The 23,926-nt window shown below is 54.4% G+C and overlaps 10 protein-coding genes across 10 annotated transcripts; 5 read left to right on the top strand and 5 right to left on the bottom strand.

The window, feature by feature from the left end:
• Nucleotides 1-1,598: 1,598 nt before the first annotated feature.
• A1O7_06159 (uncharacterized protein) lies at nt 1,599-3,616 on the top strand (the record flags this gene model as incomplete). Its single annotated transcript, XM_007760163.1, has 6 exons — nt 1,599-1,641; nt 1,703-2,068; nt 2,156-2,775; nt 3,007-3,093; nt 3,197-3,365; nt 3,447-3,616. 6 exons carry the CDS (start codon nt 1,599-1,601, stop codon nt 3,614-3,616), a joined length of 1,455 nt encoding a protein of 484 aa, XP_007758353.1.
• Nucleotides 3,617-6,834: 3,218 nt separating this feature from the next.
• On the top strand, nt 6,835-9,780 carry A1O7_06158 (uncharacterized protein; the record flags this gene model as incomplete). The annotated part of the gene is made up of 1 exon (XM_007760162.1): nt 6,835-9,780. The coding sequence occupies one exon, from the start codon at nt 6,835-6,837 to the stop codon at nt 9,778-9,780; it is 2,946 nt and encodes a 981-aa protein (XP_007758352.1).
• Nucleotides 9,781-11,012: 1,232 nt separating this feature from the next.
• On the top strand, nt 11,013-13,063 carry A1O7_06157 (uncharacterized protein; the record flags this gene model as incomplete). Its single annotated transcript, XM_007760161.1, has 3 exons — nt 11,013-11,240; nt 11,324-11,893; nt 12,011-13,063. 3 exons carry the CDS (start codon nt 11,013-11,015, stop codon nt 13,061-13,063), a joined length of 1,851 nt encoding a protein of 616 aa, XP_007758351.1.
• Nucleotides 13,064-13,604: 541 nt separating this feature from the next.
• A1O7_06156 (uncharacterized protein) lies at nt 13,605-14,495 on the bottom strand (the record flags this gene model as incomplete). The annotated part of the gene is made up of 2 exons (XM_007760160.1): nt 13,605-14,226; nt 14,281-14,495. 2 exons carry the CDS (start codon nt 14,493-14,495, stop codon nt 13,605-13,607), a joined length of 837 nt encoding a protein of 278 aa, XP_007758350.1.
• A 655-nt stretch (nt 14,496-15,150) lies between these two features.
• On the bottom strand, nt 15,151-15,861 carry A1O7_06155 (uncharacterized protein; the record flags this gene model as incomplete). Its single annotated transcript, XM_007760159.1, has 1 exon — nt 15,151-15,861. The coding sequence occupies one exon, from the start codon at nt 15,859-15,861 to the stop codon at nt 15,151-15,153; it is 711 nt and encodes a 236-aa protein (XP_007758349.1).
• A 1,017-nt stretch (nt 15,862-16,878) lies between these two features.
• A1O7_06154 (uncharacterized protein) lies at nt 16,879-17,148 on the bottom strand (the record flags this gene model as incomplete). The annotated part of the gene is made up of 2 exons (XM_007760158.1): nt 16,879-16,942; nt 17,015-17,148. 2 exons carry the CDS (start codon nt 17,146-17,148, stop codon nt 16,879-16,881), a joined length of 198 nt encoding a protein of 65 aa, XP_007758348.1.
• A 1,013-nt stretch (nt 17,149-18,161) lies between these two features.
• Nucleotides 18,162-18,869, top strand: A1O7_06153 (uncharacterized protein; the record flags this gene model as incomplete). The annotated part of the gene is made up of 1 exon (XM_007760157.1): nt 18,162-18,869. The coding sequence occupies one exon, from the start codon at nt 18,162-18,164 to the stop codon at nt 18,867-18,869; it is 708 nt and encodes a 235-aa protein (XP_007758347.1).
• Nucleotides 18,870-19,483: 614 nt separating this feature from the next.
• A1O7_06152 (uncharacterized protein) lies at nt 19,484-20,166 on the bottom strand (the record flags this gene model as incomplete). Its single annotated transcript, XM_007760156.1, has 2 exons — nt 19,484-20,071; nt 20,146-20,166. 2 exons carry the CDS (start codon nt 20,164-20,166, stop codon nt 19,484-19,486), a joined length of 609 nt encoding a protein of 202 aa, XP_007758346.1.
• Nucleotides 20,167-21,288: 1,122 nt separating this feature from the next.
• On the top strand, nt 21,289-21,855 carry A1O7_06151 (uncharacterized protein; the record flags this gene model as incomplete). Its single annotated transcript, XM_007760155.1, has 1 exon — nt 21,289-21,855. A coding segment is annotated over one exon (567 nt), but the record flags the coding sequence as incomplete, so codon positions are not given.
• A 576-nt stretch (nt 21,856-22,431) lies between these two features.
• Nucleotides 22,432-23,451, bottom strand: A1O7_06150 (uncharacterized protein; the record flags this gene model as incomplete). Its single annotated transcript, XM_007760154.1, has 1 exon — nt 22,432-23,451. One exon carries the CDS (start codon nt 23,449-23,451, stop codon nt 22,432-22,434), a length of 1,020 nt encoding a protein of 339 aa, XP_007758344.1.
• Between the last annotated feature and the right edge of the window lie 475 nt (nt 23,452-23,926).

Genomic DNA, 23,926 nt, shown 5'->3' with positions numbered 1-23,926 from the left:
TCACGTTTCACTCATTCACGTTTCACTCATTCACGTTTCACTCATTCACGTTTCACTCATTCACGTTTCACTCATTCACGTTTCACTCATTCACGGGGTATCTTGGCAACGACCAGTGACTTGGCCAATCCTGATGTACACTTGCTCTCTGCGTAATGCGCGATTCTGTTGTCTCCATGCCTTGATCGCCTTCTATGGAGGCGCAGGGCGGTGTTGGTCCCGCGCCCTACGGCAGCGCAGTCCGACCATCACCGGTGCCATGTCGGCTCAATGCCCAATCACCGAGAACTGGCTTAGAACTGCTGCTCCAGTCGAAGGCACGCGACGACAATCATTGCTTCAAAGGACCTTCCTGACATGCGCGATTCGCTGCGCCCAACGACCCCCGGCGACCCCCTTCACCGGGAGCTCTGATCCTAGTAGACGCTGTTGCAGCCGGTATCTATCTAGAGGTGCGCCGAGCTATGTAACCGACATGCTGTCTGCGGTAGAGGGCGCTGCTTGCCTAGTCTTTGCACGATCCGTACGGAGTAGTGCTGGCAGTTTTCTCTTCATGGAACCCCCAAGAGTACGAGTACCGGTTTGCCCAAACGATGACGCCGACGCACATTTGCTTGATGCAGATATCTCCCACCGTCGTTATCCATCGGCAGGCCGACGTCAAGGATTGCACGATTCAGGAGCTATCCGTGGATGATTGGGTCAGACATACCACGATGTTGCGACATATCCTCCGCGAGTATTCAGAGGTCTAGCACCCAGCACCCAACGCGTATCAAGCCTGTGCGCAACTTCTGCTAACCTGTGCCCCGTCCTCGTGGAGCGGGCGCTGTTCGCCTCGGGACAAAATCTCTATTTCTGCGGAGAAACCACTGACCCCCACGTGGAGGGAGGAAGATCTTCTTTGCCCGCTTGTTGAACACGGATGATTACCATCCAATCATGCTTGAGTCAGTCTCCCTGGAATTACTGTAGTTGGTATACCGAAGTGCAGCTGAGATGCGGTATTCCCACTCCGACTACAGCACGTCATAGGCTATTGCCGTTGCCTCTGGAAGGCACGTTTCTTCGCCGTCATCTCCACCGATGGTGGAGGATTTGCAGATTTCTCGGGCGAAGACCGGGTGATCGTCAACCGTGGGGAAAGGCCCATACGCAATAAGGGTCAGATATAAAGGGCACCCTTAATGTGGTCACGAGCCGTGGTTGGAGGCTCTACTTCACCTCTTCATTCCGTTTCCTCGGTGGTTTCAAGAATTTGCTGTTAGAGGAGCACGCGATCTCAGGCACCTGAGAGTTGATTGCGATGGGTCGGAAATACCTTGGAGGCTCGGGCAGTGCCCTCACTGTCTGGATTTCTCTAGCGGCGTCGACCGTCCTCATCTTCTATGGATACGACCAGGTATTTCTGCGGTGCTTTGAAGGTTCTCGTGATTCGATCATCGCGCTAATTGTCATTTCTCGCCACACAGGGTGTCTTTGGAAATGTGTAAGTCACTCCCCAACGACGCTGTCACAAGAGAAAACGACCTTCGCTCTCAGTGTCGCGGTAGGCTGATTCTCGTTACAGGCTGGTGGGAGAAGACTTCCTCAGGACCATGGGGAATCCCAATGCAACAGTACAAGGGACCTTGACATCGGGTATGTTGTCGCCTCTTTCATTGTGGTTGGTAGTCTGCAACAGCTTCTGACGCGCTTCCAGTCTATAACCTGGGCTGTTTTGGCGGCGCTCTGTCCACGTTATATACGGGAGACAGACTCGGTCGTCCGCGCACAATCCTACTCGGCAGCTCCGTCATTGCTCTAGGCGCAATCATCCAGACTGCGTGCTACTCGAGAGGACAGATGTTCGCTGGTCGCGTCATTGCTGGCCTGGGGACAGGCATGAATACTGCCACGGCTGGGGTCTGGCAATCCGAGACAAGCAAGATGCGGAGCCGTGGCAAGCTTGTCATTATACAGATGGCGAATTGCATTACTGGCTTCTGTCTCTCAAACTGGCTCACCCTCGGATTCAGCTTCTGCAAAGGCTCCGTGGCCTGGCGCTTCCCACTTGCTTTCCAATGCTGTAAGTCTCGAACCCCGCTCGTCTTTATATGTCCTCATTTCGCGCTTCCGGTATCTACTGCAATATCAAAGCTGATTGACCACACAGTCTTCACGTTGCTGATCTGGCTGATGTGCCCATTCCTCCCGGACTCTCCTCGCCTTTTGATGCGCAAAGGGAAATACGAGGAAGCTCTCGAGGTTCTCGCGGCACTGGAAGGGCATGGCGCCACCATCGACTCCCCGTCCGTCCGTGCACAGTACGAGAACATCAAGGATGTCCTGGACAAGGAGCACGCCCAGACGTATACCTGGTGGCAACTTCTCACCGGCCGTGGTCCATCGGGGGTTGTCCGCCGTATGATTCTGGGCGCGTGGATGCAAGCCATGAACCAGATCTCGGGCATCAACGTCACCAGCTACTTCCAGACGTATATCTTCATCCACGCCATCAACCTCAGCGAGCTTCTCGCTCGAATTCTAGCTGCCGCGGGGTCGGTCGACTATCTCATCTTCAGCTTCCTGGCTTGGTTCGTCATTGAGCGGTACGGTCGACGACGGGTCATGATGACCTCAGCGGCCGCTTGCTGCACGTGCTGGACCATCATCAGCATCGCCCTCGGTCTCTCCGAGACTGGCAAAGGCGATACCTACGCTCTCGGTGCCCTGGCGACCACGTTCTTTTTCGTGTTCTTTGCGTCCTTTGGAATGGGAGTCCTTGGTGTCCCTGTAAGTGTTCTATGTTACGATCAACACTCATTCACCTTTTCAACAAGCGATGCCAAGAATCCTGGAATCATCACGAGAAAGAGAGGAGAGGCACGTAGTACACGTGCAAGTAGCGGAAGAAAAAGAGAGAGAGAGAGAAACACTCTGGACATGCATTAGCTTTGATACTCTTCTCCCGCAAAGACAACGGACCTTCATGTGGATCTATGCTAACCACCTCTCTCAACGCAGTGGCTCTATCCCACCGAAATCAACCACATCTCCTTCCGCGGCAAAGGCGCTTCGCTGGCCATGGCCACCAACTGGATCATGAACTACGTAAGTCTTACTCACCTGGTGCAGCACTCCCGGAAGGCGGTTGATTCATGTCACTCCTGTCCCCTCCTGCAAATGGCGTCTAGCAGATCTAACGACAAGACAGATGGTCGCCCAAGTGACGCCCCCTGGAATCGCCAACTTGGGCTACCAATTCTGGATCATCTGGGCGGTATTGTGCTTCAGCTTCATCCCAACGACATACTTCTTCTACCCGGAGACGAGCAACCGCACGCTCGAGGATATCGATCGCTACTTCGCCGAGCACAGAAACAGTGAGTTTGCGCCCCCTCTCTATAGTAGATGTGGCGAGTACAAGAGTGGCCGAAGATACTGACGAGGCATGTTCGATACAGTCTTTGTGTTCCGGGACAAGGTTGCCACGCAGCTCCAGAGACCTGAAATTTGGGAGAAGATGGACGAGGAGATCGCTCGCCGGGCTGAAGAGCAGAAGATCAGGAATGGAGAGATGGACGTGGAAGGCGACTATAAAGGGGATGAAAAGGTAATTTATATGCAGAAATAGGTGACGAGATGGCTACCGGGAATGGCGCGGAGAAGGTGGAGGTGAAGGTGAAGTGATCCATATTATACGTCGGCTGGAGTGCCACTGTATGTTGGGCTTCTGACCACTAACACCGCCACCACGACGGTGACTGTCCCTCTACGGCATAGAGAACTTCTGAAAATATAACCAATAGAGACACGTTGTGCATGGTCGCATAACCTGTCCAGCTCCATACTACTCCAAGCACTGAGCACAAGATGAGGGGCTGGCTCCCCAGCGGTGAGAGGTGTGTATCCACCTTGTTGCTTTCTACCACTGCGTGCGCGTCGATAGTCCTCGCTTATGTGACTGCTTGCCATACCATGTCCGGCGTACTCAGGTTGTGGATGGTCCAAGGAGCTTAGCTCAAGCAGAGGTTCGGTGAAGACATGGGAGTCCCGTTCGAATGACACCCGAGCCTCGAGTGTAGACTTGAGGCGCAGCAGTCCGTTGATCACATTGACCTACCTGCGTTCCCAAGTCGACGATTAACCTGAGCCTGACAAGCAACGATGCGTACAAGGGCTTCAGATTTCGATGTCTGTTTGAAGCGAGTTTCTGTGCCCATGGTACTCGACCGGACTCGGTCGCACAGAAGAAGAGCTCAATGACCGTCGCAATGACTGATAGCAGTAGGGTGAACCAGGACGATTTCGCCACCGCGGCTGGCTCACCCAGACAGACAAGTACTCCCAGTGGCGTTGTAGACAGCTCGTGAAATGACTTCCAAGGTTTAGCTCATGAGTGGGTATGAGTTAGAAACGAGTCACGTAGACTTCGACGTAACAGGCTTTCATGTCTTGATGCTTTTCCAGATTCTGGCACCATGCTTCGAAGTGATGCGACTCTTCAAAAACGTCATGGGGATGCGTTTTCACCCACAAACCCAGCGCTGAATGTAGAAGCAGGGGAGAGGTCCCAGTGAATCGGTTGAAGCAACGGTCGCCATTACGAGTGGAGAGTAGAGACATTACTCCGTATTTCATACCACTATGGGAGCAATCCTTGCTAGGGCGAACCTTTTGTCATCTAGCACAACTGCCTGTACCGTGTGCTCTTCTGACATTGACTCGCGAACCGGATTGCGACTTCGTTAGAGGACGAAAGCGGTACGCAGGAACGGGTTCGGAAGATTTTGAGCAACACGCTTCGACAGGCGTGCTGGCGTCGTTTATTGTATGAATGCGCCTTGAACATTAGTCAACAACCATCGCCATCACCTCGCCATGTGTGAGACGACGCAGGATTGCAATGACAATTGAGATACGGAACCAAAAGCCGGGAGGTGAGGAGCAAGACAAGCCCACTTGTAGGAGACTGGATCGCCGCGATAGCAGCACGGAGGAGAATGGGGCTTCGTTCAATAGATGAAGGTTGAGACTGGTGAAGGTCAGCTGCGTGAGACAAACAACAAAGGAAATGCGAGGTTGACTGGAGAGGAACAGCGTCAGCAAGGCGAGCTCGGATGCGACGGCGGGACAAGCAGGATGCGCCAAGCGTGGAAAGTAGTCGAGGAAGCCTAAAGTCAAGGAGTGCCGGCAATGATATCCTTGCATAAGATGATGAGATGTCAATGGACGAGGAGCAAGTGAACTGCAAGTGACGGAAGGAGTTGAGAGGAGTGGGCAGGGAAAAGATGGATCCACGAATTTCTGCGTCACTTTTCAACTGCGCAGGTCTGACTCGAATCCGAACCCCGCCTCGGTAAGAACAGCACATTGTTTGTCAGTGCGGCTCAGGAATTCATGGAGACGAACAAGTGTTCAGTAGGCCATTGTCTCTTGACGGAAGCGCAGGGTTCAAGAGCTTCGAAAGTGAATGGTCCGTCCTGCCAATTTCTTGTGAATCGTGGACGAGAAGGCGGGTTGGATGAAGGCTGAGGAGGAAAAGAGAGGAGGAACGAGGAGTGGGTGACCAAGAGAGAAAAGTGAGATGTGAGAGAAGGGCGGCCAGGGCTGCTAATCCACACGGGACAGCTGGTGGCTAGCACTAACAAGGGGACGGCAGCAATTGATTCGCGGCTTTTGTCCCTCGTGACGCGGTCCGGTTACGAGAAGCAGTGCAGGTTTGAGCAAGCGCAGTGTCGAGCCGTCGGCTGTTGGAGCTGCAGCTTGCAGGTAGCTGCGCTGTAACCTGTCTGTATCTGTGCTGAGATCCGCGGGCTTCACAGTGACCTGCGGGTTCGGGGGCAGGTGAAAAAGTTACAAGGAGACTCCTGGCTGGAAAGAAGCCAGTTAAAAGCTGCAAACAGCGCGTCGCTTTTTGGAGCCACTTTTGCTCATGGCCTTTCCGAAGCGCGCGACAGGAGTGGTGGGCGACACCAGTGGACCCCTTGTTCTGCCGACTTTGCTGCTTCCAGGCTAGCCGGGAGCCCATTTTTACTCTGTCCTGTTAGTGGCCTGAGACTCAAGCAGCGTCCCCTCGCTGATTGTGCAGTGGCTGCCTTGAGCCCAGGACTGGCTTACTAGAATTTGGCTTTGGGGGACTCCAAAGGTTGGGTGCGTAAGGGCATGCAACACTGCACAGACTGAGTGAAGGCGGTCTCTCTAACCCGCGCTGGCTGCGCAATCTGCATCTTGGGTCCCTCCATCCCATCCTCTTCTCGCCATTCCTTTCGTCTCCCTCTTTCAGTCAACAATCTCTTCTTTCTTCATCAGCCTGCTCGACAGTTCGCACTCTCCCACCTACCGGGTCCTATCATCCGCTATCCCGCGTCTCCCTCGCCCTTTGTGTTGTGTCACCGTGTTCGATTATCTCGTCGACTCTCGGATCTGCAACGGCACTGTCCTGTAATCGCACCTTCAACTCGACCTTTGCGCAGCCGACAGCGTCTCAAATGCTCAATTCTACGCTCAAGACTCTCGCACATATCGTCGCCACTCAAATTTGATCATTTTCGATATCGGCGATACCCCTTTCTCTTCTGCGCCTGTGCGGCCTCTCTGGCTACCCGGTGGCCCACCCTCTTCAGCCGACTCTAGCGATCAGAAAAGAACGTCAGAACCGCTTCAGAGGCGTACTTGACACTTTCTCGCCATCACATCACCTGCGCGACCCTCCTGAACTCGTTTTGAGGTCCCAAATCTATCTAGGGACCAACCGCTCCTGCGATGCGCGGCATGCGACAACTCATTTTATGATTGAACCAGACGAGAAGACACCAAGACTCCACCGATGAGGAGCAACTCTGTCGGATTATGACAGAGTCCTCCCTTCTCACCACGCATTCCCTTCCTAATCATTATCCGGTCACCGCCGCTCCATCTTTGGCCTCGCCCTTGCCCAACGGCTCCCTCTCAGACAACATACAAGATGAGGAGGAATACACCATCAAATGTATCTGTATTTATGCAGATGACGATGGCAACACAGTCTATTGCCCCAAGTGTGACACCTGGCAGCACATTGAATGCTACTACCACGGCAAGAAGGTGCCAGACGAGCATTTCTGCGCAGACTGCTTTCCTCGAGATCTTGACACAAAGAAAGCCACAGAACGACAACGAAGGCATCGAGAGGCACTTGAAGGCGGTGACCGGAAGGTCAAGAGAGCGAGCTCAAAATCACAGAAGAAAAAGCATAAGGACATACACCCGACGCCCGAACATGCCAACGGCTGGCACCATGATCGCCATGAATCTGTGACCAGTACAAGAGAAGGACCACCAGCGAAGAAACCCAAGACGAGCCATCGCACGTCGGGCTCTGTCGTGTCTACCAATGGTGAAACTCGGAAAAGAGCCGCTTCGACACTCCAGTCGTACCCAAGCCCTTCCAAATCTCCTCAGGACCATTTCCGTTTCCCTGCTATCCCTACGTACACCCTTGATTTTCTTGAGCTCTATGACCGCGATGAAGGAAACACAAATGCCAGGGACAACGAGCAAACGATACAAGCTACCAACACACTCTTTGCATGGCGTACAGACCCATCTTTGGTTGTCGGCCCTGGACAACAACCCACCGCGAAATCACCTTTCGTGCGCTCGGATCAACCTCTAGATCAGAGTACGTGGCCACAAATTTCGGTGGAGACAATCAGGAAGACGGATGTCGAGTACGATGGCAGACATCCAACTTGGCGCTTCCTGCGCATACAAACGCCCGTGAAGAAGAACGAGGTCGTGGGTGAAGTTCGAGGCCAGGTCGGCATGTTGGAAGAGTATTGCCAGCAGAAATCATCATCCAACAGATGGCAAGAGTTGAGGCACCCGGACCCTTTTGTCTTCTTCCACCCGCACATGGATATCTACATTGACAGCAGGAAATCGGGCACTCATTTTCGGTACTTGAGAAGATCATGTCGGCCGAACGTCACCTTGAAGACTTTCGTTTCCGACAACGATGAAACTCGCCATTGCTTCGTTGCAAGCCAGGACATTCCGACTGGTTCCGAGCTGACCACCCCGTGGTTTCTAGATCAGGCCATGATCGCAGCAGAAGATTCCGAACTGGGTCAAAATCGACGCCTTGACTGGGTCAGCCGTGTCCTCGCCAATTTTGGCGACTGCGCATGCGATGCTGGTGCGGCTTGCCTTCTTGCGCCATTCGATCGAAGGTTTCCACCCAAATCATTGGAGGCTGCGCCCAAAGAGAAAGGGAAGAGGAAGAAGCAAAGTAAGAACCAAACCATTTCGCCCTTTAGTACTGGACATGCCACCAACAGTCGTGCAGGAAGCGAGCCCAAGGTGCTCGATGACGAAGACCCATCCGATCGTCGATCTACCCCAGATTCTTCTCGCAGCGGAGGACCAAGTCGAGATATCACGCCGGTCAATGTCGCTGCTCTCGATGCCGACCCTGTCCTTGGAAACGGACTTACTGCTCGTGAGCTTCGTAAAATCCAAATGGCGGAAAAGGCGTTCGCACAGAGAGAACAGGAAAAGAAGGATCAAAGTGGCCAGGCTGTGCAGCGCAAGAAGAAGCGCACCAGCGGTGGATCAACGCTCAATACCCCTAACATCAACTCCTCGAAGCAGCTGGGCCATCACATAACTTCACATCCTAACACGCCCAATGGACAGCAGCCCAGACTCAATGAAACTGCCCTGGGTTCACCACCACCGCCACGAGCTCCTGCATGCCGAGGCAAGTCCATGGAACCCCCCAGCAAACCCCAGCCGAGAACACAGCGGCCTGTGTATACTAGTGCTGCGGTTCAGACAGACCCTGAAGAGCACGATCCGCCTCTACCGCCACCAGCGAAGAGGAGGAAATTCTCCACACCTACGCAGCGCTTGCTTCGGAAACTGCTCGCGGATCGTGAACGGCATGGGCAACAAGAGCCGGTCCCTGCCTCTCCTACGTCGGCAAGTATGCAGCAACAGGTCGATGCTAGTCCTACCTCGAGGGACGTGGAAATGAAAGATTCCAGCGTGGGTGCAGACAATCCTGTCAGTGATGCCGCGACCAGTCCGCAACCAGCCAACGAGAACACTAGTCCACCTCATGATCTAGGTGTGATAAGTTATCCTTTACCATCGCAGGCGGCACATACCCACAATCCTTGGAGACCATCTCCGACACCGAAGCTAAATCTGTCCACCTTGCCACCTGTGCCAGCCTTTCCCTCCTCGGCCACCTCCGCCACATCGTCCTCTACTTCGGCGACAACTCCTGGTTTGACAACAACCGCAACGGCACAATCTCCTACTCTTATAGGCTCTATTGCTACCTCTCAGTTCGGCTTTACACCTGGTGTGGTCACTCCGAGTCCGGCTAGGAAGAAACTGAGCTTGGGAGACTACATGAGTCGTCGTCTGGCGTCGACCCCGTCCACGGAGAGATCTCACACACAAGTGGGCTTCGGCACTGGCGAGGTTGAGTCAATCAAAGATGCAACGAGCCCGTCGGAGTTATCACTTGGCACCGCTGAGGTGGCAACAGGGGTTTTACGGTCCGGTCAACAGCTTGCACTCCAGCCTATGGCTCAAGGTACCCTCCCACTCGGCGATGTTGAAGATGCCTCAATGAAGGACGAGGGTGAGGAGCCAGAATATAGTCCGCCCGAGCCTGTGGAACCCGCCGAAGAGGCCTCTCGATTGCCGACAGGTGCCAGCGCCACGCTTCCTCCAAGTGGACAGATCACCATACCGGCGGAGGTCACGAACATCCTGCACCAGCTGGCACAGTTCAGAAAATGAGGCTGAGTGACGTGTGCAATAATTGTATGATACCCTGTCGATTCGGCGTTTGATTCAACGTCCTGTTCCTTTGTCACGAAAATGATAGAAGATACTTGGACCTTTCGCAAGGCTTGGACACGCGTGATGACAAACCGACACCAGCTTATACCAAAGGAAAGGGGGAATGAATTGTGAGCAACGGAGCAACATGGTATCAAAAATTCGCGGTTTCACAGAGTGGGTTATGTCGGCGTTCTGATCAAAACTTGGGCTGGCTATCTGCTCGAGGCATATGCTGGAGGGATCTGAGGGTTTACGATTCAGGCAGTCCTGACATCGGTTTTCTGTATATATTATTCGAACATGCCCCCGGCAGCCGTCGAATCTGGCCGACCAGGCAGAGGGCTGCTTGAGGAGACAGTGATTGCACGATAGCTGCGATGTATGCTGAACGTTTCTGAGAGATACGTATATCAACAAGAAACTTGGAGCTCGATTCCGAGCCTTCTAGCACACGCTCCTGCAGCCTTGTGAGACATGATCGTATGTAGCTGGCGGAGAGCATGCGAGCACCAGGGCAGCTGCTCTGTTCTGGCATGCCCATGCCACCACGACCAGCACCTCCCCACCATGCCCCTCGCTTGCTTAAGTAAATCATTACGAGCACGAGGAAATCTTCTCCACCACTCAACTCTCTTCTCCCGCCACTTCCATTATGTACTCTATCCACAGTCCTGCTGGGCTTCCAATAGGCTATCTCCCTATATGCGGTACTGATGCCGCCAGCATACTGGTAGCTCAGCTCGGGCCTAGCTAACATCTAGCTCCGAGACCCCTGCGCTTCAACAATTTCGAGATCTACAGATGACATCGGAGTACGTACACTACGTCCTGTAGCATGCTAGCACGCCTCGCGAGGGGTTGTCGTAGCAGAAAAAAGATATCGCGATTCCCCTCATTCAGTATGGATCATTCATCATCCACCATCCACCATTCCTCTAAGATCAAGTTTGATATTTTCCTCTCTCTACTCACCTCACTGTGATCTTGCTTGCTCCCTCCCTCTCACTTCTTTCTGCTGATCATAGCATACGAGTACTTGGTTCCGACTCTACTGTCTTACCTTTCCGCTCGCTGCGTCTTTCACCCACCTACCACGAGTACCACTCACTATCATACGCACTGTACAGCAGTGGTACCTACATCATACCTCCCTACGCTACGCTTCCTCGCCGTGACATCCTCCGACCATGTCTGGTCCAATCCCCTTCCGCCCCGGTCCCAACAGCGGAGTGAACACGCCGACACGCAAGGGCTCAGTGGACACGCGCAACGAGGTCCACGTCCAACAGAACCATTACATCGGTATCGACGTGGGCACCGGGAGCGCGAGAGCCTGCATCATCAATGAGGCCGGCGATATCGTGGGCCTGTCCTCTGAGAACATTGGCCTCTGGCAGCCGCAGACGGGATACTATGTAAGTTCAACCAAGGACAGAGAAAGAGAGTCACACACTCGTGTCATGATTCGTTTGTGCTTCGATGCTGACGATGGCCAAAGGAACAATCGACGACCGATATATGGCGGTGCATCTGCCTCTCCGTCCACCGGGCCATGACGCAGGGCAATATCGACGCGGCCTCGATCCGCGGCATCGGGTTCGACGCGACGTGCTCACTCGCCGTGTTTACGCACGACACGGACGAGCCCGTCTCGGTGACCGCGCCCCACTTTGACAACAAGCAGAACGACCGGAACGTCGTGCTGTGGCTCGACCACCGGCCCGTCGAGGAGACCAAGAAGATCAACGCCACGAAACATAACCTGTTGAGATACGTCGGTGGGACGATGAGCATTGAGATGGAGATACCCAAGGTGCTATGGCTGAAGAATAACATGCCCAAGGAGCTGTTTGACCGGTGCAAGTTCTACGATCTGACGGACGCGCTGGAGCACATTGCCACGGGCAACGAGAAGCGGAGTTTCTGCTCCGTGGTCTGCAAGCAAGGGTATGTGCCTGTCGGGGTGGACGGGTCGGTTAAGGGCTGGCAGGAGGATTTCCTGAAGGATATTGGGTTGGAGGATCTCGCGGAAGATGAGTTCAAGAGGATGGGTGGCGTCAACGGGGTGGTGAGTCTATTTCCTGCACTTTGTTTCCCCGTCCTCTTTCTTATTCTGCCTCTAGAGACATCTTCCTTATCTCTGCTTTCGCCACTTGACCCGACTGACGGACAACTTATGGTACAGAATGGCGAATACCTCTCCGCCGGTGAACTAGCTGGCCACTTGTGCCCTAAAGCCGCAGCAGAGTTGGGTCTCCCCGCTGGCATTGCGGTTGGATCTGGCGTCATCGACGCCTACGCGGGCTGGATCGGGACCGTCGGCGCCAAAGTCGAATTGTCGGCAGATAACCTCAACCAGGATACGCCTGCCAACGATCAATCCCAAGCTTTTACACGCCTCGCTGCCGTGGCAGGGACATCCACTTGCCACCTGGTCATGTCCAAAGATCCGGTCTTTGTCAACGGCGTGTGGGGCCCTTACCGCGATGCCGTGATTCCAAACTATTGGATGGCCGAGGGCGGACAGTCCGCCACCGGAGAATTGTTAAAACATGTCCTCGAAACACACCCGGCATATAATCAGGCTCTCTCCCGCGCAGAGTCCACCAACAGCAATGTCTACGACTTTCTCAACCAACACCTGCAGGACATGAAAGAGAAATCCAACGCCCCGAGCATAAGTCACTTGGGACGGCATTTCTTTTTCTACGGCGACCTCTTCGGAAACCGCTCACCGATCGCCGATCCCACAATGTCAGGCTCCGTCGTGGGTCTGTCAAGCGATAAATCCCTCGATGGCCTTGCGCTGTATTACTACGGCACAATGGAGTTCATCGCGCTGCAGACCTGGCAAATCATCTCCACGATGAACAAGGCCGGGCACAAGATAAACTCGATCTTCATGTCCGGGTCACAGTGTCAGAATGATATACTGATGAGTTTGGTGGCCACAGCCTGTGATATGCCGGTGTTGATTCCTCGGTACGTGCACGCGGCGGTGTGCCATGGAGCCGCCATGCTAGGAGCCAAAGCCGCTAGTGCAGATCCTGCTACGGGCAAGACAGAGGATTTGTGGTCCATCATGGATCGGATGAGTAAACCCGGGAAGCTTGTTCGGCCGCTCGACGATGAGAAGGTGAAGAAGTTGTTGAGCGTCAAGTACAAGGTATTCTTGGAGCAGTGTGAGAGACAGAGGGAGTTCCGGAAGATGGTGGATGAGGTTGTTGGGAGTACCTGAACGCGTCGGGACCGGCCGTTATACGTTTCTTGCCCGGATCCAACTGATGTCGTGGATTCTCGAGTCGGTTATAGGCCCATCCAATCTGAAAATTAGGTTCCGCCATGACTGCTGGCTGCGGCCGTGTCTCGTGGCTTCGGGGCAATTATGCCCACGGACATCTTTCTGATGTTGCTCTGTGCTCAAATTTCTTTGAATGGACTCGCCGAAGCCGTCTTGTTCCTGGTATGGACGCTCTCAAACGGGAGAGAGAATGCGATCTCCGTGGTATGCTTACAGCCGTACATATGTTCGGCCACTAAATATGGTGGTCACTACTGACCTCACCCGGCGATTCGGAGTCGGCGAGCCCAGAGTACAGTTTTCGGCGACGAATCGAGCCGATAGTGATCACACACACTGCGGATCGTCCCCTTTCGCTTGTGGTATGCTTCCACCACCATGACGTGTCCATGTGTGCCGAGCTGATGGTGAGTGGAAATGACACCTGCTTCTGCATGATGAGAGTGGAAATGTCGGACCTGGCCTGTGTAGTCCGCTTTCAATCGTCGTCGCTGTCGTCGTCAGTCACGAGGCCGTCGTCCGTATCGTCGTTGATATGTATCTGGGGGACCGTTAGCCTGTCTGAGCGAGCCTCGACTTCGCTCTGGTTCTGGAAACGCACCACTACATCCTCTGCCGCCTCTCCCCGCTCCGGAATAGCAACAGTATTCAAGTTCACCCTCGTCGCACTCCGACTCACGGAGAATTGCGCCTTCGACATGGTCTTCTTCAACCCCAGCATGTCGTATTTGCAGAGCGGGCAGTCATGGTGACCTCTCTCGACCCAGAGACTGAGACATTTCGCGTGGTACACGTGCCCGCATCGCAACTCGCGAATCTGGTCGTTCTCCTCGAGCGAATCTAGGCAGATCGCACAACTTAGATTCAAAGAGACGGTAGCGAATGTCTGAATATGCTCCACCGACTTCTCGGCCCTCCAGTGCTGTAACGATTGGGCGGGCGCGACTTGGTCCAGCTTCTTGAGCCGCTTTCGGTGTTTCGAGGCGACCACAGGAGCTGGCAAGGAGGAATCTTCCCCGCGCCAGGCTGATTCTGACACGTCGGATTCTGAGTCGGAATTGTCGTCGTCGTTAGCACCGCATTGAGCGTAGAGGCCACGACTTTTGGGATGGTTAGGCTCGCGAACGCAATACCTTGGCGATTTGAAGGCTTACCAGACCATCAAGAGGATGAACAGAAACCACAGCACCCACGTCACCTGGATAAACGCCTCGATGGTTTGCACGTCCGGGTTCGTTCTGTAGGGGGGTTGGAATCCAGGAGGTAGGCCAGGATATGCCGCGCCGGAGGTGTTGCAGTCGATAGTTACTTCCAGAGGCTTGGAAGCGGGCTGCGCCTGATCAAGAGCCTGCTGCTTGGGGATGTACATGTTCAGCACGATCCTTTCAGGCGCTCAGTGGTGTGCGGAGCTTGTCGTGGTGGCGGGAAATTCGCGTGAATATTAGTTGTTGACACGCCGAAAAGGCAGTACGTCTCGCGTCTCCCAACAAACAGGAATAATGATCATGATACTGTGATTGAGAAAAGGCTCACTGTTGTCAAATCTTCGAGAAGGCAGACGAAGCCGGAGAGTTACACAAGGATGTCGCGATGGATGGGCATGTGATACCAGCCAAGCGCGCCCAGATCAGTGACCAGGCACTGTTTGATTCTACAACGCCTTTCTGCATTGAACACGGTCATGTGGAGATAAAGTGGTGTGATGATCAGACATGCCAGGCCGCCAGAGGAACGCGGGATCTTCCGATGAGAGGAGAGGCCTCCAAGGCTGTCTGTTGTGGGCAGAGACATTGGCAGGGCCGTTGAGCAAGAGGGGCACCTCGGTTTCTGGAGGCGGACACCCAGTGGGGGCTAACAGCGGCCAATGACGACATTTCGAGGTGTTGACCTCAGGCTCGTTCTCCGACATTTTCATTCTCAACTGCACTTCCTGAGATCCACGAAGAATCGAGTGCACGGATTAATGCGAACGTGCTATATAGAGAGCTGTCAACCAATTTGTGACCTACAATCCCTGGCACTTCTCAGTTGAATGAACGGATTCTGATCGCCGCCTCCGCCAACCGCACGGATTCAAGCTCCTGGCCCTTCAGCACGCTGACCAGCAAGTTTTCCCCGTTACCACCCACAGCATGCACGACGACATTCTCACCATATCCACAATCCTTCTCTGACGGCCCAGCCTCGTCGTACTGTGCGAACGACTCCTTTGTCACGCCGTCTTCGGGCGCCAGGAGAACCTCGCTTGCAAACTTCCTTGCCTCCTCGTAAGTTCGGAAGGAGCCCTCCACGTTCGTTTCCCTGGCTTCACCACTGTCGTCCTCATCGTACAGGACAATCGTTTCAATGACGTGATAGAGCGGGAAATGGATCTTGTGGTCCTCGGCGTCACTTTGGAAACCTTGCGTGTTTAGTGCTGTGGCCACGTAACTGCGGAAGATGGTGCCATCCTGCGCCTTCGCATAGACGGCGAGGCCTGTTCTTCGTTTGACGTGATGGGCGGCGAACTCTTCTTGGTTTGTATCATACACGGTGAACCATTCCCGTTCATAGCCGGCCTCGAACAGGGTCTTGTGTGCCTCGGCCTTGGCTGCCTTGAGATCGGTAAAGGTCGCGCACACTTGGAGCTTCTCTATCGCGCCGTTGGGGTCTCTTTGGATGTGGGAGGTGCTGAGGAGCACATGGTACAGGTTATCAACATCAGGAGTCTCCGTGCCGTTTGCCTTGGTTGCCATGGTATGTCCCTATTTGCTCGAGTCTGCAATTCTGGAGTGCTGGATTTGTGTGTGCTTGGTTCGTTTGTTTGCCGTAAACCTCAAATTTTGCTGCAACAATGATACTTATGGACACGCACAGCCACGTCCGAAACCATCTTCAACGACCATGACTTTCCCCGCAGGCTGAGACCACGCCATGAAGGCAGTCAATGGACATGTTGTGGCGTGACGGACCCCGGAAGGGAGTCCTATTCAGACCACGGGTTATGTAATGCTTGCCGGGTCGAAATACGTTCCAGGACAACGAATGAGCGACATTACGAACACTACCTTCGGTCCGACTATAACGAAAGAGCTCGGCAAGGTTGTTTGACACGAGACTCTGGCGAACGATGGCTCTGGACCCCAGTCACACGAGGAGCTCACAACAAGGATAGCTTCAGGCAACCACGTGAGCTTCTTCTGACTCAATCGGGCCGGCCGTTCCACCATCGTGTGATGCGCACGGTTCAAGGGTTGCGGAATTGTGGCCTTGCCGTTCGTCAAGCTGGGCTAATCTGTGCCCTTCTTCAAGTTCGTTGCCAAGATTACTTGGACGCTCACTTTGAGAGCATTCGGAGCACCACCACCCAGGACCGAGAAAGATGTTAAGCGTCTGGAAAAGCTTGTAAGTTATGATTCGCCTGGAGGTCCGATACTATTTGAAAGACCTCTAAAAATGAGACTACTATCGTCTGCAAGGATTAGGGTGTCAAGACTCCGAGCCTCGAGAGAATGCAATCGGCCAGTAACTCGCGAGCTCAATGAATCCCAACCTGGTTTAACCAGTCAACTCCGTATACCACGTCCGTCACGACTTCGATTGTTGTGACTGCGTCGCAGCCTTTTCCATCTCATCCAGATGACTTTCCACTTCATCTAGTTGTCTCCGCTGGCTTGCCAGCTTTTCTCTGATTTTCCGGATACTACACGGCAACATCGTCAGTTCCCTGGTTCAGAAGCTCTTGCTGCCTCAGGGCCGAATTTTGAAGCAACTTACTTCTCCATCTCGTGCTGCTTGAAGTACATGTTCTCCAGCACTTGTTCGCGGCGATTAAAACTGTCACTACATATCGTGTGCTCGTCAGCAAGATGTCCGGGCGCCTCCTTGGGGCGGCCGGGGAGACCTTACCTGGCCGCTGTACCGCCTTGCCGTACTGCGCCAGTGTCGCCTGCACTCAAGAATGGTCTCGAGGTCACAAATGTTTGAGCTTGAGACTGACAGAACTGCGGCGTCCTGATCCGGGTGGCGCAGATCCTGGGCATCTTGGTTCGCAACATGTTGATGATGGTGATTCGGCGATTCTATCGCTGAGTTGGTGTCTTTGATACAATCAGGTATGGTTTGTATTTATGTTCTGACGTGTGAGGGAAGTAAAAAAATGTAAAACGTTAGCCAGAGGCCGCACAGCTGAAGTGCAGATATAGTTGGGGGGCCACGCTACGAGATACATTGTTGCGTTCCTGCTCCACTGCATGTTATGAGATGAGCTGAGTTGAGGTGTGACTGACTGACTGACGGACTGACTGATGCAGTCGTATGATGAGGCAGATCTCGAGATGAGGCAGCTGCAGCATCGCCCGCAGCTCGGTGGTTCCAGACGCTCCTGCCACGGGTGAGGGATTTGCTGGGACCTTTTCAGGGGTTGGAGCCTTTCCGACTGGCTTCGATGAAGTGGGGCTCGTGGACGCTCCTCTGCCAATGATTGACACGGCCGCCCAGGGGACCCACCCCCGGAACATGCAGGCCGGATAGATACGAGCACGCAACATCACACCACGGAACATCACCTTGTCACTCTTCCCTGGGTACAGGCACCGTCTTCACGTGATGGGCTGAGCCTTGAGGGTAGATGCCGCAGCACCGTGTACGGGTTGTGTAGCGATGCGGCCACCCTAACCTTGCGACTTAATGTCTCCTGATGGCGAGAATAGGAGGAACCAGTGACCACCTGCACAATGCCTCGCCTCACGACGAGTATTCTTGTCGCTTCCGAGCGGGACGATAAGGGGAACGACCTCCATCTAGCTCAAGCACATGATGCACCCGGAAAGGCATTCAAGCGAAGTCGGTCAAAGCCACGCCCACAACACAAATACTGGGAATCGGCCAAATGCTCCAGCCTCCGTCTCTGGGAAACGTTCTCGAAAACACCACAGCAAAGATCTGCACTGATTAACCTCTCACTGACCACCTTTCTGATCCAAAACAAAAATCCCTTCCCAACCATCACCACTAACAACCACTCCGGTATCGACTTCGACCTCCAACAATCGAGATGGCAGGCTGGTTCTACATCACCTCCGACATGGACCCGTACCCCAAGATGCACATCCCGCACACATACCCCGAAAAGGGCAGCCACCATCTCGGGTGCCACCACATCTCGACAATCCCCTACATGGCGCACAACCTGTACTCCAAGTTCCACGACAAGGACCTGGACGCGCACCAGCCCAAGACCGATGTCCGCGAGACGACGCGGAATTTCTACATGGAAGTCGAGCTCCCGGGGGTCAAAGACCACGCGGAACTTCGGGTTAGGTGGACCAACTCGCGCACCCTTCTCCTGACGAGCAGGACCACGAGGCCCGAGATCCCGGAGGAGGAATTGCTCGAGGAGCCCGCGCAGGGGCAGCAGAACGGTGACACCACAACCGCCGCTGTGGAGGCCAATGCCGCACCGTCGGCACCACAAGAGCAGAACCAGAACCGGAACGCACAGCCTAAGCTCTTGGCTCCGCACCTCACGATCCACGAACGGCTCATAGGCGACATGGTCCGCGCGTATAGCTTCCCTGTGGACGTCGATCGGGACGCCACGCACGCGAAACTCGACGCCGGGATCCTTAGGGTTGTTGTTCCAAAAGTGGAGCATGTGCATCCCGCTGCGCTGAAGGACGGGGAGGAGAAGCACTTCTTACATGTGCCCGTGTGGATTTCGGGTCATGGACATGGACATGACAATGAGCAGAAGGAGAAGTAGAATTGGAAGCAGGGGTAGGAGCCCAAGGACCGGTTGTCGGGCAAGAAGTTGTGTCGGCGACGGGATCTCCGGGCTGGACTGTACTTGATTGTGGAAACGGATGGGGGAGCACAGCGGTTTGGCCTTGTACTTGACTTGAGGACGAGGCCAGGTTACTCCGTGGGGAACGGGTGGAGTATGGTATGGCAGTAAGAGATAACATAGGAAAATGGGACGGTGAGATACTTTGCGACTACTTAGTGTGTAATAAAAATGATTTGTGTATCAGAGTTGAGCCTGCTTTTAGAACGTGAGGGTAGGCGCGTCCCCAAGACTGACCTCCATTACATCACATCCTCACAAAGTCTGCGCGGATAGTATGAATGCGTCTCATGCGAAGGCTTCGTTGGGTGTGTATGAAAATACTGGCACGCAAAATGCATGTCATGCAGTTGTGAGTGGAAGAATTTTCGTCAAGCAGTGATAACAATGATACAGAACCTGCCCAACGTAATACACTGTCCTCAATGCTATGCTATCTCCCCAGTATAGCAGACCATGCGCCAATCTTTGGTACGCACCATAATAAGTATCGTCAGCACACCCACACCGCACAAGGCGAGGCATGGAGAGCTTCACTCGTAGAAAGCATCACTCCAGACCTCCTCCTCAATGACATCCTCCTCTTCGGCCCCTTCATCACGGTCCACCCACTCGTGCTGCGCGAGGCTCTCGTTCTCGGGCCACCAATTCATCGACTCTGAACTGTGCGACGAATGCGAGTGCCTCTTCTCTCTTCTGTGTGCATCTTTGTGCGCCTCGTGTTCATGGTGGACCTTGACGGGGGTGACTTCCACGAAGCTGGGTCTCCGTTCCCGTTTCGCTTCTTCAGATGCTTCTGGAATCGGTGATCGTGCACCACTGGGCGGGTACGTCGCGCTGAAATACTCCTTCTGGAACTTCAATCCCTCGGCGGGTGCGACTGGGGGAGGAGTCGTGCCTGTGTTGAATGTCTCGGCCGGTCGAGTCTTGACGTTTTTGACGCTCGGTGCAGCGGCTCGGTCAGCGGCGGCTTTTGGCGCCAGGGGAAGAAACTCGGCCGTGAGCGGCGGTGCCAAGTACAGGAAGTCGCTGTAGTCTGTTTCATTGTAGTCGGAGACAAAGGCGTGGTCTTTGACTACTTCTGCGGCGGCGGCCTTTTCCTGTTGGGCAGAAATGGGGGACTGGCAATGAGGCATCAGTATGGATGGGTTGAGGGAGGAGCAAGTAGCCTAGAAGGTGTGGGTTGATGGCTTACGGGGACTGGCTTGCACAGCATTTTGCTTTTCACGGTTGATGTTTTGAATCGTGATATTGGTCAGGTTGTTTTAGTTGATGTGAGTAATTATGAGATAAATGGATGGTAACCTTGGACACACCGAGCCATGCAGCTGTTTTATGTTGATTTCCTCCATGACCGTGATCGGTCGCAAAGTGTATACACCTCATCCGAGCAGCATTGGGGGTTCTGCTCATACGAGTAAGAGACTGAGTCAGCCAGTTGTCGTCCATCTCAGGTTACCGGAAATCGCCGTATCGTGTGCATGGCGTACAGGAATGACTGCGTGGCGTGATGCGAGCGCGGAAAATGCTCATCTAGACCTCCCGACTCCCTACAAACGACCTGCATGTACCGGTCGATCGCTCTTAGCCGTATTCATGCTGCGTAATTTGTTGCGTCGCACGACATATCACCCGACTCTTCTGGTGAGCGATCCCTGCATGAGCTTTCTTTGACTCCACCGACCGTGTCCACGATTGTCCGTCCCTCCTCCTTCGCGTTCTGCATGTCTTCTGTGCGCCATATGTGCTACCCGCCCCGGACACGGCGAGACTCGCTCTCTGGACTCAGCGTCGGACAGTCCTTTGGCACCCGGACCCGAAACCGTGTCCCCGCATTTCACATGCAGACGGTTGTAATCACATTCATTGTGGCTAATGGAACCCGGGACGCCTAGAGCCTCCTCGGCACCACCGATGGAATGAGACCCGACAATGGTTCAGGCTACTGGCCCGTCACCGGCAGGGCACGCGACATCAAAGACATTATTCTGACACATTCGGATGGGGTCCCGAGGACGGCATGGGTCTCAACATGGGGTGACCGATCGCCCACCGTGTCCAGCCACACCAGCCCTTCCAATCATGCTGGCCAGATGGACGGTACCCAACTCCCCTAGCATCCTTCCGCGAGCGTGGTCCCGAGTGCATTCTACCACCATCCACTGTCAACTAACCAGGTCAGTGATGACTGGACAGCTGGATGAGGAGTATAATCGGTGTTCCACTATGTCCCGGTAAGAGCCATCCTCCCCTCCATATATAACAATGTCGAGCAGCACTGGACACGGGTAAGTTGCAACAAGCGACTCAAACAATGCAATACACCAGATATCAAAACATGTATGAAATACCGATCATAGTCAGCACTCCAGACTGCCACCCTGTGCCAGAGGAAGGCAATCAACAACGGCACAACAGTCAAGGCCACAGCGCCGTGGCGTCCAGGCCAAACGTACCAGAGCCGAATCCCACCACTTCCCCAGAATACCATCACGGCCAACCGTTGACCACGTCATTGGTCTCCGAAGGCACCCAGACAGATCCAGTAGACGAGATTTCCGTCGGCAGTGACTCGCCCACACATTCTCATGCTGACTCTCCATCCACCAGAACACCCTTCGGGGCATGGACTGACCGCTTCTATCACCAACACATATTGGGCCATCGCCCAGGCAATACCACCACGGCAGAGTCATTGCTTGCTCCTCCTGAGTTGGATGTCCCCAACCGCCCAATGACACCGAGGGCAGATCTATACAATGGCCAAACATCAGCCAATTTTGGAATGACCTTTGGCCCTCGACCGGCTCCCCGTTGGAGGGGTTGCTCGAAGCCGATGGCATCTCCCAACAGCTATGAAGACCAGAAACATCGGATGATGATGAACTGGCTGGAGAGGAGAGGGACAGTGTAACACCATGGGTAGTCACGAAGCGGAGCTGGGCCCCACTCATGCCTGCCGGAGTGCCCTACCTACTGTGCTACCAAACTTCCCGCCCTCACGCAAAGGCAGGTCTCACCTGCTTCAGATTGTACTTTAACTTGACGACAAATTGAGAATGGACCCAAGCACTTTCTTACCTGCTTGGCCAAGCTTTACTCGTCAGATGGCATAACAAGGAAAAGGTTGGGACAGTATTGTCGCAGGCACATTGGCGTATCATGTTTAATGAGAAGGCTTGATAACAAATGTATATATACTCAGCAGGGTACTTCTTCTGCCTCTTGTTCTCCCGTAACCATCGGCCAGTTTGTACCACAAAACGATGTCCATACGTGATACTCCAGCTCACGAGCACTGGAACCTGGCACTCTGTTTTCACTCCAGTATGATTGCAACAGCCTACGTGGTAGTACTGTAACTACATGGCTTCTTTCCTTCCTTCGGTCCCTTCGCCCAACCACAACCATAAATATGTACGGTTCCTCCTCCACCCCACCACAACCATAAATCCGTACAGTACTGACAGACTGACAGGTCCTAAAAGATGGCAACGCCATTGACCGGACTGGCCACCCCGCCCGGCACATAACAAGGCACACTGGCCACAAAGAAACTCCACCTCCCCTGCCTCTTGCACTCGTCGCTCAACTTTTCCAGATCCATCAGCTCGCCAATATTGCACCCCCACCCGGCCAACAACACCTCATGCATACTCCAGTCATAAGGGGTCGGCCAGCGCTCAAAGCTCGGGTGATCGCTCGCGACCGCCGAAAAGTGGTTCCAGATCCACTCGAGCACCTCGTCCGACTGTTCCACGCCGCCCAGGCCGGGCGGAGACATGGACGTGAGCCGCTGGACCTCGGCCTCCCCCTCCGGCGAGGCGACCATGTCGCGATAACTCTTGAAAAATCCGGACCTCACAATCAGGATGTCGCCGAACCGCGGCGTGGTCCCATTTTGCCACTTGAGCACGTCTTGGATCCAACTGTACTTGATGGCCGACGTGTGGAACTGGCGGAACTGGTCGCCCACGATATCCTTGCCGGGCCCTTCCTCCATCCACCGGCGGAAGTCGACGAGGATGCCCCGCCCCATGACGCCCCCGCGCTCCACGGCCTTGTGGATGCCCAGGATGTTGGGGTTCTGCGCGCCCTTGGCCGATGTGCCCGCGATGTCCTCGACCGTGGTGTCGTTGTAGAACCGCCCGGCCTTTTGGTACCCGAAGTGCCGCAGGCCGTCCCACTGGGTCGAGGACTGCGTGTTGAAGGCCCACGTGTCGTCGTGCACGATGCGCGGCTTCTTCTGGTACACGTCCTTGATGAAGACCTGGCGGCCGAAGAGGGGTTTCTGGCCTTGAAAGTCGAGAGGCGCGTCCAGGGGCACGCGCACGCCCGTCTTGATCTCCGAGGATGCGGCCGCGGCGACGGTCTCGGGCGTTTGGCGGTTGAGGAAGCCCAGCTCGTCCGTGTCGCCGTGGGCGCCCCACGCGTTGAGCCGCGCCGCGGCGAAGGACTTGTTGAGCGGCAGGGAGGAGAAGGGGACAGGAGGGCCGGCCATGGTTTCTAACAACGAGAGGGTGAGAAGATAAGACGCTGTCCACTGTCCGCGCGCTATGTGGCAGATGGAAGTTTGTAGTCAACGTAGTACTAGTAGTGGTGAACGACCGGTGAGAAATGTCACGTCCCACATCTACCTACCGTCGCATCTGAGGGTATATCAGCAGTTTATTGGAGATACGCGCTCTTGTCTGTCGTCTCCATCTACGGCGGCTGTCCGAGGAAGCAGTCAAGCTCGGCATAATATCGACACAAGTGAGGGGAATTGAATTACCTTTGGAAAAATCGTAAACAAACGGGTGCTAGGAGGTGAGGGGTTGATGGTGTCGTCGGTGGCCAGAAGCCGACGGATCGGCCTTGTTGCGGGCCCGATTGCCGAGGGTGAGAACTGGAACGAGTTAACAGGAGTGCACGAAAGGTAACGAGCATTAGTCGATTTTTGATACTGTCTCCAGCCCGCGTCAAATGACCGCAAC

Source organism: Cladophialophora yegresii (genome assembly GCF_000585515.1).
Source record: "Cladophialophora yegresii CBS 114405 chromosome Unknown aczIN-supercont1.4, whole genome shotgun sequence".
NCBI lineage: Eukaryota > Fungi > Ascomycota > Eurotiomycetes > Chaetothyriales > Herpotrichiellaceae > Cladophialophora > Cladophialophora yegresii.
The sequence above is the reverse complement of the archived record's forward strand: the minus strand, read 5'-3'. Positions and strand labels throughout refer to the sequence as shown.